The sequence below is a fragment of the Ammospiza nelsoni genome, chromosome 28 (genome assembly GCF_027579445.1).
Source record: "Ammospiza nelsoni isolate bAmmNel1 chromosome 28, bAmmNel1.pri, whole genome shotgun sequence".
NCBI classification, from domain to species: Eukaryota; Metazoa; Chordata; class Aves; order Passeriformes; family Passerellidae; genus Ammospiza; species Ammospiza nelsoni.
The window spans coordinates 1,410,435-1,422,445 of record NC_080660.1 but is presented as its reverse complement, the minus strand read 5'-3'; the positions used below and the strand labels follow the sequence as shown (position 1 = coordinate 1,422,445).

Sequence of the window (12,011 nt, the reverse complement as noted above, 5' to 3'; positions counted from 1 at the left end):
GGAACTGGGGGGTCCTACAGTGGGGCTGGGGGCAGTGGGCAGCGGGACTGGGGGGCACAGCATGGCAGGGCTGGGGTGGCACCGGTACCGGCGGCTGAGCTACCCCGGGGCGGAGGGGCTGGGAGGGTCTGGGCAGGAGGGGCCGAGGGACTTTTTCACCCCCTTTTCATCCCCTCTTGATCCACTTTTGATCCAGTTTTTATCCATTTTTCATCCGTTTTTCACCCATTTTTCATCCCCCTTTTTGAGCCCCCCGTTCCCACCCCGCGCCCCGGCCCCGCCCCCTCCTGTGTTCCCCCTCTAAGCCCCGCCCCTCGTTCTGACCCGCCAATCAGCGCGCGGCTTGCGCTCAAGCTCCGCCCCCCCTGCGCGGGGCGGGGCCACGGCGACCGCGCACACGTGGAGAGCGATTGCGCTTGCGCAGAGCGGGGCCGGGACCGGGAGCGGTGCCGGGAGCACGGGGGGACACCGGGACCGGGGTACGAGGGGATATCGGGACCGGGACCGGGGTACGAGGGGATATCGGGACCGGGACCGGGGTACGAGGGGATACCGGGAGCGGGAGGACCACCGGGAGCACCCAGGAACGGGGATGGAGACGGAGACCGAGCCCGGGAGCCACCGGGGGAGGCCATCGGGACTGGGTGGTGCACAGAGACAGGGTACCGGGACAAGGATGGGGACCGGGGGGGCACCGGGACTGGGCTCAGCACCGGCAGCAGCTTTGGGGAAGGGGAAGAAACGACACCGGGGAGCGCCGGGACCGAGAACGGGGGGGAACCGGGACGGGGGATAACCATGCCCGGGGGCAACAACCGGGACCGGGACCGAGAGTGAGTGAAAGAGGCACCGGGACCGGACCGAGGGGCCAACGGAGCTGGGCAGCGGCACTTGGGGCATCACCGGCACCGGGCAGAACGGCGATGCCAAGGGGTCTCCTTGGGGACATTGGGGTGACATTGGGGTCCCTGTTCCCCCCTTGGGGACACTGGGGGGACATTGGGGTGACATTGGGGTCCCTGTTCCCCCCTTGTGGACATTGGGGTGACATTGGGGTCCCTGTCCCCTCCTTGGGGACATTGGGGGGACATTGGGGTCCCTGTCCCCTCCTTGGGGACACTGGGGTGACATTGGGGTCCCTGTTCCCTCCTTGTGGACATTGGGGTGACATTGGGGTCCCTTTTTCCTCCCCTTGGGGACATTGGGGTCCTCCTTGTCCTGTCATTCCCTTTGTCACCACCAGGCGGCGCCGCTGCTCCAGGTCCGGCCGGACCCCCTCCAAATTTTGGGGCTTTTTTTTTGGCTGGATTTTATGTGAATTTAAAAACATTTTTGGTACTTCTGGCTCAGCTTTCGCTGCTTTTTACCCGGGGAGGGGTTGGATAAAGGGCTTACCCGGAGCTAAGAAGGATTATAAACAGGGAAAGGGGTTTGGGGGGGGGATGAAATGTGAAATGTGATTTTTTTTTTGAGGTTGAAAACGTGTCTCCGGTTGTCCCAGCGGGCCGGGGTCGCCATGGCGGGCCGGGGCCGCGGCCGGGGCCGGGGGCAGATGACGTTTAACGTGGAGGCCGTGGGCATCGGCAAGGGGGACGCGCTGCCGCCGCCCACCCTGCAGCCAGCGCCGCTCTTCCCGGTGAGCCCTCCGGTAACGCGGGCCCCGGGGGGGAAACGCCATCAGCTGGTTTTAAAATTGGAAAAGTTTAATAGGAAAAAATTATCATCGTCATTATTATTATTATTATTATTATTATTATTATTATTATTATTATTATTATTATTATTATTATTTTACATATTATATATTATACATTATATATTATATAATATATATTTCATATAATATATTATATATTACATATAATATATTATACATTATATATTATATATTATATATTAGTATATATTATTACAAAGAATATATATACTAATAAATAATATATATACTAATATATAATATATATATCTAATATATATATATACACACATATATATACATATATATACACACATACATATACATTACATACGTATATATAAGTATACATATACATATACATACATACATATGTATATACACACATATATATACATATATATACATATATATACACACATACATTACATATATATATATAAGTATACATATACATATGCATATACATATATATATACACACATACATTACATACATATATATAAGTATACATATACATATATATATACATACATATATATACACACATATATATACATATATATACACACATACATATACATTACATACGTATATATAAGTACACATATACATATACATACATACATATATATACACACACATATATATACATATATATGCACACATACATATACATTACATACGTATATATGTTTACATATACATTACATACATATATATAAGTTTACATATACATATACATACATACATATATATATATACATATATATACATATATATATATATACACACACACACACACACACATATATATATATATGTATAAAACCTAGAACACGCTAATTAATCAAATCATAACTCGCGTGACACTAATTTCAGCATTTGCCCAAAAGCAATGGTAAAATATCCATTTTCCCCCTTTCCCCGCAGGCCCTGGAGCGCCGCGCGGCGCCGCTGCCCGGTGGCGAGGAGGGCGAGTACATGCTGGCCCTGAAGCAGGAGCTGCGCCGGGCTGTGAAGGGGCTCCCGTACTTCGTCAAACCGGGGGCGCCCCGCAGAGGTACCGGCACCACCGGCGGCACCGGCGGCGGGCTCAGCCTCCGGTGTGCCCCGCGGCGGGACGGGGCTCGTCCCGGCGTGCTCCAGAACTCTCCTTGCAGTACCCAGCCCCATCGTTTTATCCCCCCGTTGTATTCCCCCTCATTTATCCCATTCCATTGCCCCATTATTTATCCCCCCATTTTATTCCCCCTCATTTTATTGCCATTTTATTCCCGTGATTTATCCCCTCCGTTTTAGCCCCTCCCGTTATTTATCCCCCCCCCATTTTATTCCCCCTATTGTCTTCCCCATTTTATCCCCCCATGTTTTATCCCCCCCCTTTTATCCCCTCCCCATTTTATGCCCCCTATTTTCTTCCCCCGTTTTAATCCCCCCATTTTCTTCCCCTGTTTTATCTCCCCCCATTTTCTTCCCCCCTGTTTTATCTCCCCCCATTTTATTCCTCCCATTATTTATCCCCCCCATTTTATCCCCGCCATTTTATCCCTCCTGTTTTCTTCCTCCCCATTTTATTCCCTGTTTTATTCCCCCCCCTTTTATCCCCTCATTTTATTCCCACTGTATTCCCATTGTATTCCCATTATTTATCTCCCCCATTTTATTCTCCCTATTATTTATCCCCCTCATTTTATCCCCTTCATTTTATTGCCCCGTTTTATCCCCCCCATTGTATTCCTTCCATTTTTTATTCCCCCCATTTTATTCCCCCCATTCTCTTCCCCATTTTATCCCCCCATTTTTTATCCCCCCCCATTTTATTCCCATTATTTATTCCCCCTATTATTTATTCCTCCCATTTTATTCCCCCTGTTTTATTCCCCACATTTCATTCCCCCCCATTTTATTCCCATTATTTATCTTCCCCATTTTATTCCCCCCATTTTATTCCCATTATTTATCTCCCCCATTTTCTTCCCTCCCATTTCATTCCCATTATTTATCTCCCTCATTCTATTACCCCCATTTTATTCCCTCTCATTTTATTTCCCCCCATTCTCTTCCCCATTTTATCCCCCCGATTTTATTCCCCCATTGTATCCCCCCATTATTTATTCCCATTTTTTATCCCCCTCATTTTATCCCCTCCCTCATTTTATTCCCATTTTATTCCCCTTTGCTGCACCACCTCATGCCATCATCCATCGGGGGTGGCTGTCCCCAAATCCCGCTGGAATGTCCCCAAATTCCCCCAAAATGTCCCCAAATCCCCACAGAGTGTCCCCAAATTCCCCCTAAATGTCCCCAAATCCCCACAGAGTGTCCCCAAATCCCCCTAAATGTCCCCAAATCCCCACAGAGTGTCCCCAAATCCCCCAAAATGTCCCCAAATCCCACCAAATTGTCCCCAAATCGTCCCCAAATCCCCACAGAGTGTCCCAAAATCCCCCAAAATGTCCCCAAATCCCCTAAAATGTCCCCAAATCCCCACAGAGTGTCCCCAAATCCCCCAAAATGTCCCCAAATCCCACCAAAATGTCCCCAAATCCCCCAAAATGTCCCCAGACCCCCACAGAGTGTCCCCAAATCCCCCAAAATGTCCCCAAACCCCCACAGAGTGTCCCCAAATCCCCACAGAGTGTCCCCAAATCCCACCAAAATGTCCCCAAATCCCCCGAAATGTCCCCAAATCCCCGCGTGCCCCCGCAGACATCGAGCGCTACTCGGACAAGTACCAGCTCTCCAGCCCCGTGGACAACGCCATCGACTGGAACCCAGGTGGGTGACGCAGGAGGGGACACAGAGGGGTCCTGGGGGGCACCTGGGGGTTTTTTGGGGTCCCCCCTTTGCCCAGTTTTGCCCAATTCTGCCCCCCCAGACTGGCGGCGGCTCCCGCGGGAGCTGAAGATCCGCGTGCGGCGGCCGCGCAAAGCCCGTGAGTGACCCCGGCCTGTCCCCACCCCGCGTGTCCCCGTTGTCCCCTGGGGGGTGACAGTGCCCTGTGCCCCCCCAGGGACCCCCGGGCCTGTCCCCAAGCAGCAGGTGGCACTGGACAAGGAGGAGGCCATCAAGAAGCTGGAGGTACGGAGGGGAGGCTGGGGGTGGTTGGGTTGGCAGGGGTGAGGGACCTGACTCCGGGCTCTCAGAGGGCTGATTTATTTCATAATAAATTTGTAACGCTTTATAATACAATTTATAATACTTTGTGATCCTATATAATACTATTTAAATTTACAATACTTTATAATGCTATATTGTATTTAAAAATACTATAGTACACTATACTGTACTGTGTTCTCAGAAGGCTAATTTAATAATTTATAATACTACATTATATTTAAAAATGCTATTTATTCCTTTATAATACTATATTCTATTGTATATAGAATATATACAATAGAATATAGTATTATAAAGGAATAGAATATATAATCATATAGAATATATATAGAATATATATATAATATATAATATTATATAGAATATATAATACTATATTCTATTGAACATGTTACTTATTACTTTATTATACTATTTATTACTTTATTGTACTATATTATATTGAAAAATGCTAGTTTTTATTTATTATACTGTATTCTATTTTAAAATGCTATTTATTACTTTTCAGTACTACATTATATTTAAAAATACTATTTATTTCTTTATAATACTATATTTAAAAATACTGTTTATTACTTTATAATACTATATTTTATTTTAAAATACTATAGTGTGTTCTCAGAAGGCTAATTTATTGCTTTTTATAATTTATATGTATTATATAAATTTATATATATAACTTTATAATATATACATAATCTAATGTAATTTATAATACTATATTATATTTTAAAATACTATACTATAGTGTGTTTGCAGAAGGCTAATTTATTACTTTTTATAATTTATATATTTTATATACAGTGTTATTTAATATATAATATTAATAAATATCTAATATATAGTATTATACATACTATAGTATATATAATATATACTATATTATATATTATAGTACATACTAATATACTATATAATATTGATGCAATATTGTTATATTAATATATCTGTTATTAATTAATTATTATTATATTATATATTATATATTATATATTACATATTATATATTATATTATATGTTATATGTTATATATTATATGTTATATATTATATATTATATATTATATATTATATATTATATATTATATATTATATAATATATGTTATATGTTATATGTTATATGTTATATGTTATATGTTATATATTATATGTTATAGATTATAGATTATAGATTATATTAATCCTATATATAACAATATACAGTATTATTTATAATACTATCTTGTATTTTAAAATGCTATACTATACTAAAGAATACAGAAGTGATACCTACTGAAAAGTATGTAAGAAAATAGAATAATGAAAAGATAAGAAGATAATAATGAAAAAAAAGATAAAATATAATAATGAAAAAAATATTAATAAAAACTTGTGACTCTTTCTAGAGTCTTGACACATTTTGGCACTGATTGGCCAATTAGTGAAAACAACTCCCAGCAGAATCAAACCGTCCAAACTTCTTCCACATGAGCAGGACACAGGAGAAGCAAACGAGATCAGAATTGTTTTCCTTTTTCTGAGGTTTAGCAAAACACAGGAGAAGCAAACGAGATCAGAATTGTTTTCCTTTTTCTGAGGTTTAGCAAAACACAGGAGAAGCAAACGAGATCAGAATTGTTTTCCTTTTTCTGAGGTTTCTCAGCTTCCCGGGAGAGAAATCCTGGGATTTTTTCAGGGAAAGTCGCAGGGATTGTTCCGGAAAATGTGAATTCCACAGGGGGTGCCCCCAGTGGGTGCATTTGGGGTTTTTTTTGTCCCCTCAGAGCCTGGAGAAGAAGGAGGAGGAGGTGACATCCGAGGAGGAGGAGGAGAAGGAGGAGGAGGAAGAAGGAAAGGAGGAGGAGGAGGAGGAGTACGACGAGGAGGAGCACGAGGAGGTGACGAAGGGGGGACCTGGGCGGGTTGGTGGGTGCTCAGGGTGTCCCCAGGTGCCACCCGTGCCCCCTTTGTCCCCTCAGGAGACCGACTACGTGCTGTCCTACTTCGACAACGGCGAGAGCTTCGCGCCCGACAGCGACGACAACGGCGACGAGGCCGTGTACTGACCCCAAAAGGGGCACTGAACCCCAAAAGTGGGCACTGACCCCAAAAATGGGCACCCCAAAATGGGTGCTGACCCCAAAAGGGGCACTGACCCCAAAAAATGGGCACTGACCCCAAAAATGAGCACCCCAAAAGGGGTACTGACCCCAAAAGGGGCATTGAGCCCAAAACTGGGCACCCCAAAATGGGCACTGTCCCCAAAAATGGGCACTGTCCCACAGCCCTGGCATGGCAGGGGTGCCCTCACGTCCCCAGGGGACATCCTGATATCCCTTGGGGACCTTGGGGTGACATTGGGGTCCCTGTTACCCCTTGGGGACATTGGGGTGACATTGGGGTCCCCCTGGGGACATTGTGGTGACACTGGGGTCCCTGTTATCCCTTGGGGACATTGGAATGACACTGGGGTCCGTGTTATCCCCTTGGGGACACTGAGGTGACTTTGGGGTCCCCTTGGGGACATTGGGGTGACATTGGGGTCCCTGTTATCCCTTGGGGACCTTGGGGTCCCTGTCAGCTCCCCAGGGGGACGCCCTGATATCCCTTGGGGACATTGGGGTGACATTGGGGACACTTAGGTGACATTGGGGTCCCCTTGGGGACGTTGTGGTGACACTGGGGTCCCCCTGGGGATATTGGGGTGACATTGGGGGTCCCCGTTCCGCCCTTGGGGTCCCCCTTGTCCTGTCATTCTCTTTGTCACCACCAGGTGGCGCCGGCGCTCCAGGCCCGGGGTGGGGGGGGCGGGACCCCCTCAAATTTTGGGGCTTTTTTGGGTGAATTTAAAAATATTTTTGGTATTTCTGCCTCAGCTTTTGGTGGTTTTTAGCACGGGGGGGGGTTTGGATAAGGGGGTTACCAGAGGCTAAGAGGAATTAAAATGGGGAAAAGATTTTGGGGGGGGGGCTGAAATGTGATTTTTTTTTTTTTTTTGAGGTGGAAAATGTGTTTGTATAAAGAAGGAAAAGATATTTTAGAAGGAAAAGTTTTATGGGGAGGGGAAGGTGGGGTTTTTTTTGGGGTGGAAAAAATGGTTTTTGAAAAACAAAAACTTGTTTGAAAAAAAAACAAGAAGTTTTTTTAGGGGAAAACTAATTTTTGGGGTGGCAAGGTGGATTTTTGGGGAGTAAAAGTGTAATTTTGGGGAGGAAAATGTAACTTCTTGTAGGTCAAGATGTCTTTTTGAGGGGGCAAAAATGTACTTTTGGGGAGGGAAAAATACGTTTCGGGCGGAATGTGCATTTTTGAGGGAGGAAACTTTGGTTTATTGTGGACATTTTGGAGGGGCAAGGCGTATTTTTAAATAACATTTTTGGGTTTTCGGTGATAAAGCAGATTTTGGGGGAGGAAAAAGCAATATTTTTTTTTTTTCAGGGATGATTTTGGGGTTGAAAAAATGCGGATTTTTTGGGGCGGGGGGGGGCACAAACAGATTTTTTGGTAGGGACAAACAGCTTTTTTTTTTTTTTTTCCGAGGGGGGATATTTTGAATGGGGATAAATATTTCGGGGCGAGGATTTTTTGGGGAAGTTCAGCGGGTTTTTTTTCGCAGGAAGGGGCGGTTTTGTGTCGCCCTGGGGTTTGTTGGTGCCTCAGGGCCGCTCACGCCGCCCTCACAAGCTCCAGTTCCTGTTTGTGGCCGCCAACATTCTCAACTTCCATTTTTATCCATTTTTATCCATTTTTATCCTTTTTTTTTTCCTTTTTTCCAAGGTAAAAATCTTGAATTTTGAGGGGTGGGATTTGTCCCCCCGCCCTAAACCTGGAGAAGGATTTGGGGGGGTTGAGGAAAGTGCCCAAATCCTTTGGGTTTTGTCAGCCGTGCCTCAGTTTCCCCCATTTCTGAGGGTCCCTGATCCCGGTTGAAACCAGTTTGGAAATTCTGGGGGTTCCCAAAAAAACCCCAAAAATACTCAAAAAAACCCCAGGAAGGTGAGGCTGAACCCCCAGAGCTGCCCACAGGGATAATGAGGGAGGTTTATGGCCTTAATTGGTTTAATTAGGGCTGTAAAATGGGGAGGGGGGGGGCAGAGTTCAGCCCCTGGGGTGGAGCATTTTAGGGGGGAAAAAAAACACAACAATTTTGGGGAAAAATCAACAATTTTAGGGGGAAAACCCAACAATTTTAGGGGGAAAATCAACAATTTTAGGGGGAAAAATAAACAATTTTAGGGGGGAAATCAACAATTTTAGGGAAAAAAACCAACAATTTTAGGGGGAAAATCAACAATTTTAGGGGGAAAAATCAACAATTTTAGGGGGGAAATCAACAATTTTAGGGAAAAAAACCAACAATTTTAGGGGGAAAATCAACAATTTTAGGGGGAAAAATCAACAATTTTAGGGGAAAAATCAACAGTTTTAGGGAAAAAACCAACAATTTTAGGGGGAAAACCCAACAATTTTAGGGGGAAAATCAACAATTTTAGGGGCAAAATCAACAATTTTGGGGGAAAATCAACAATTTTGGGGGAAATCAACAATTTTAGGGGGAAAACCCAACAATTTTAGGGGGAAAATCAACAATTTTGGGGGAAAATCAACAATTTTAGGGAGAAAATCAACAATTTTAGGAAGGAAAATCAGCAATTTTATGGGGGGGAAATCCACAGATTTGGGGGGGGGGAAATCAACAATTATCAGGGGGAAAAATCAACAGTTGTAGTGGGGAAAACGAACAATTCCAGGGGGTAAAATCGACAATTTTAGGTGGGGAAAAATCAACAGTTTTAGGGGGGGAAATGAACAATTTTATGAGGGGGGAAATCCACAAATTTGGGGGGAAAAATCAACAATTTTAAGGGGGAAAAATCAACAATTTTAGGGGGGAAATGAACAATTTTATGGGGGGGAAATCGAAAAATTTGGGGGGGAAAAATCAACAATTTGAGGGGGGAAAATCAACAATTTCAAGGGGAGAAAAGTCAGCAATTTTAGGGGGGGAAAATCAACAATTTTCAGGGGAAAAAAAATCAACAATTCCAGGGGGAAAAATCAATAGTTGTAGGGGAAAAAATCAACAGATTCAGGGGGGAAAGTGAACAATTCCAGGGGAAAAAAAATCAACAATTCCAGCAGAGAAAAATCAACAATTTTAGGGGGGAAAACCAACAGTTTTAAGGGGGGAAATCAACAATTTCAAGGGGGAAAAAATCAACAATTTTAAGGGGGAAAACCAACAATTTTAGAGGGGAAAATCAACAATTGCAGGGGGAAAAATCAAGAGTTTTATGGGGGGAAAATCAACAATTTTAAGGGGGAAAAATCAACAATTTCAAGGGGGAAAAATCAACAAATTTAAGGGGGAAAACCAACAATTTTAGAGGGGAAAATCAACAATTCCAGGGGGGAAAATCGAGAGTTTTACGGGGGGAAAATCAACAATTTTAAGGGGGAAAAATCAACAAATTGGGGGGGGGGGGATCAACAATTTTAAGGGGGAAGACAAATAATTTTAGAGGGGAAAATCAACAATTGCAGGGGGAAAAATCGAGAGTTTTACGGGGGGAAAATCAACAATTTCAAGGGGGAAAAATCAACAATTTCAAGGGGGAAAAATCATCAATTTTAAGGGGGAAAACCAACAATTTTAGAGGGGAAAATCAACAATTCCAGGGGGAAAAATCGAGAGTTTTACGGGGGGAAAATCAACAATTTTAAGGGGGAAAAATCAACAATTTCAAGGGGGAAAAATCAACAATTTTAAGGGGGAAAACCAACAATTTTAGAGGGGAAAATCAACAATTGCAGGGGGGAAAATCAAGAGTTTTAAGGGGGAAAACCAACAATTTTAGAGGGGAAAATCAACAATTCCAGGGGGGAAATTCAACAATTTTAAGGGGGAAAAATCATCAATTTTAAGGGGGAAAACCAACAATTTTAGAGGGGAAAATCAACAATTCCAGGGGGAAAAATCAAGAGTTTTACGGGGGGAAAATCAACAATTTTAAGGGGGAAAAACCAATAATTTTAGAGGGGAAAATCAACAATTCCAGGGGGGAAAATCGAGAGTTTTACGGGGAGAAAATCAACAATTTTAAGGGAAAAACGAACAGTTTTAGGGGAGGAAAATGAACAATTTTAAGGGGAAAATCAACAATTCCTGGAGGAAAAAAAAATCCAATCTTTCAGGGGGGAAAATCAACAAATTCAGGGGGTGGGGTGGCCAGTCTGGGACTGGGGTGTCTCCCAGATTTTTGGGGGGGGCTGTGGGAGTTTCTCCCTAAATTTTTTGGGGTTTTTCTGGGCGCTGTTTCTGTGTTTTTTGGTGCCTCCCCTTTCCCTCAGCGCAGCCCATCAGGCCCAGGGCAGGGTGACCTTTTCCCTCCTTGGCCGTTGTCCAAAATGGCTCAAATTCCACTAAAAATAAAAAAAAACAAAAAATAAAAATGGTGGGAGGAGGAGGGGTCAGCCCAGGGATTTTGGGGGGGCTCCAAGTGGGGGAGAGGGTGGGGAGCCAAGCCAAGGTCGTGGCCTTGTTTTTGGGACAGCGGCACCTTTCACCCACATCCCAAAAACCGAGCCCGGGGCGCTGCTCCGGCAGGGCCGAAAAAAAGGCTGGAAAATCGGGAATGCTGCCCTGCCTGCCTCAGTTTCCCCGCTCCCTTTCCCAGCCTCTCCGTGCCTCAGTTTCCCTCCTTTTATTACTTTTTTCTGCTCAGATTTTTTGCCTTTTTTTTTTTTTATTTTCCCCCAGAAAAACCAGGAAAACTCCAAATCCCCCCCCAGAAAAAAAGGCAGGAAAAGCAGTTTGTGCCTCAGTTTCCCCACTCTGCACCCCCAGCTTGTTTCAATCTCTCCGTGCCTCAGTTTCCCTCCTTTTATTACTTTTTTCTGCTCAGATTTTTTGCCTTTTTTTTCCCCTGGAAAAACAAGGAAAACCCCAGAAAAAAAGGCAGGAAAAGCAGTTTGTGCCTCAGTTTCCCTGCTCCGTTTCCCAATCTCTCCGTGCCTCAGTTTCCCTCCTTTTATTACTTTTTTCTGCTCAGATTTTTTGCCTTTTTTTTTCCCCTGGAAAAACAAGGAAAACCCCAGGAAAAAAGGCAGGAAAAGCAGTTTGTGCCTCAGTTTCCCCACTCCGTTTCCCAACCTCTCCGTGCCTCAGTTTCCCTCCTTTTATTACTTTTTTCTGCTCAGATTTTTTGCCTT

General features: G+C 44.0%; 1 protein-coding gene across 3 annotated transcripts; it reads left to right on the top strand.

Annotated features, from left to right (window-relative positions):
* Positions 1-451: 451 nt before the first annotated feature.
* On the top strand, positions 452-7,676 carry POLR3GL (RNA polymerase III subunit GL). 3 transcript variants are annotated; one of them, XM_059490336.1, is made up of 8 exons: positions 452-479; positions 1,474-1,636; positions 2,630-2,759; positions 4,409-4,477; positions 4,578-4,634; positions 4,713-4,780; positions 6,584-6,697; positions 6,779-7,676. In XM_059490336.1, exons 2-8 carry the CDS (start codon positions 1,517-1,519, stop codon positions 6,863-6,865), a joined length of 645 nt encoding a protein of 214 aa, XP_059346319.1. In that variant the 5' UTR covers positions 452-479; positions 1,474-1,516; the 3' UTR covers positions 6,866-7,676. The 3 variants fall into 3 exon arrangements, with proteins under 3 accessions (XP_059346319.1, XP_059346318.1, XP_059346317.1); XM_059490335.1 differs by lacking the exons at positions 452-479; positions 1,474-1,636; positions 2,630-2,759 and having other exon boundaries at positions 3,473-4,477; positions 6,665-6,697; XM_059490334.1 differs by lacking the exons at positions 452-479; positions 1,474-1,636; positions 2,630-2,759 and having other exon boundaries at positions 3,473-4,477.
* Positions 7,677-12,011: the final 4,335 nt, after the last annotated feature.

Bases quoted from the DNA above. Each gene is read 5' to 3' on its own strand.
- POLR3GL (XM_059490334.1), top strand. From the start codon at position 4,039: ATGTCCCCAAATCCCCACAGAGTGTCCCCAAATCCCCCAAAATGTCCC. The intron at 4,478-4,577 runs GTGGGTGACGCA...CTGCCCCCCCAG, and splicing joins CGCCATCGACTGGAACCCAG to ACTGGCGGCGGCTCCCGCGG. The intron at 4,781-6,583 runs GTACGGAGGGGA...TTGTCCCCTCAG, and splicing joins AGGCCATCAAGAAGCTGGAG to AGCCTGGAGAAGAAGGAGGA.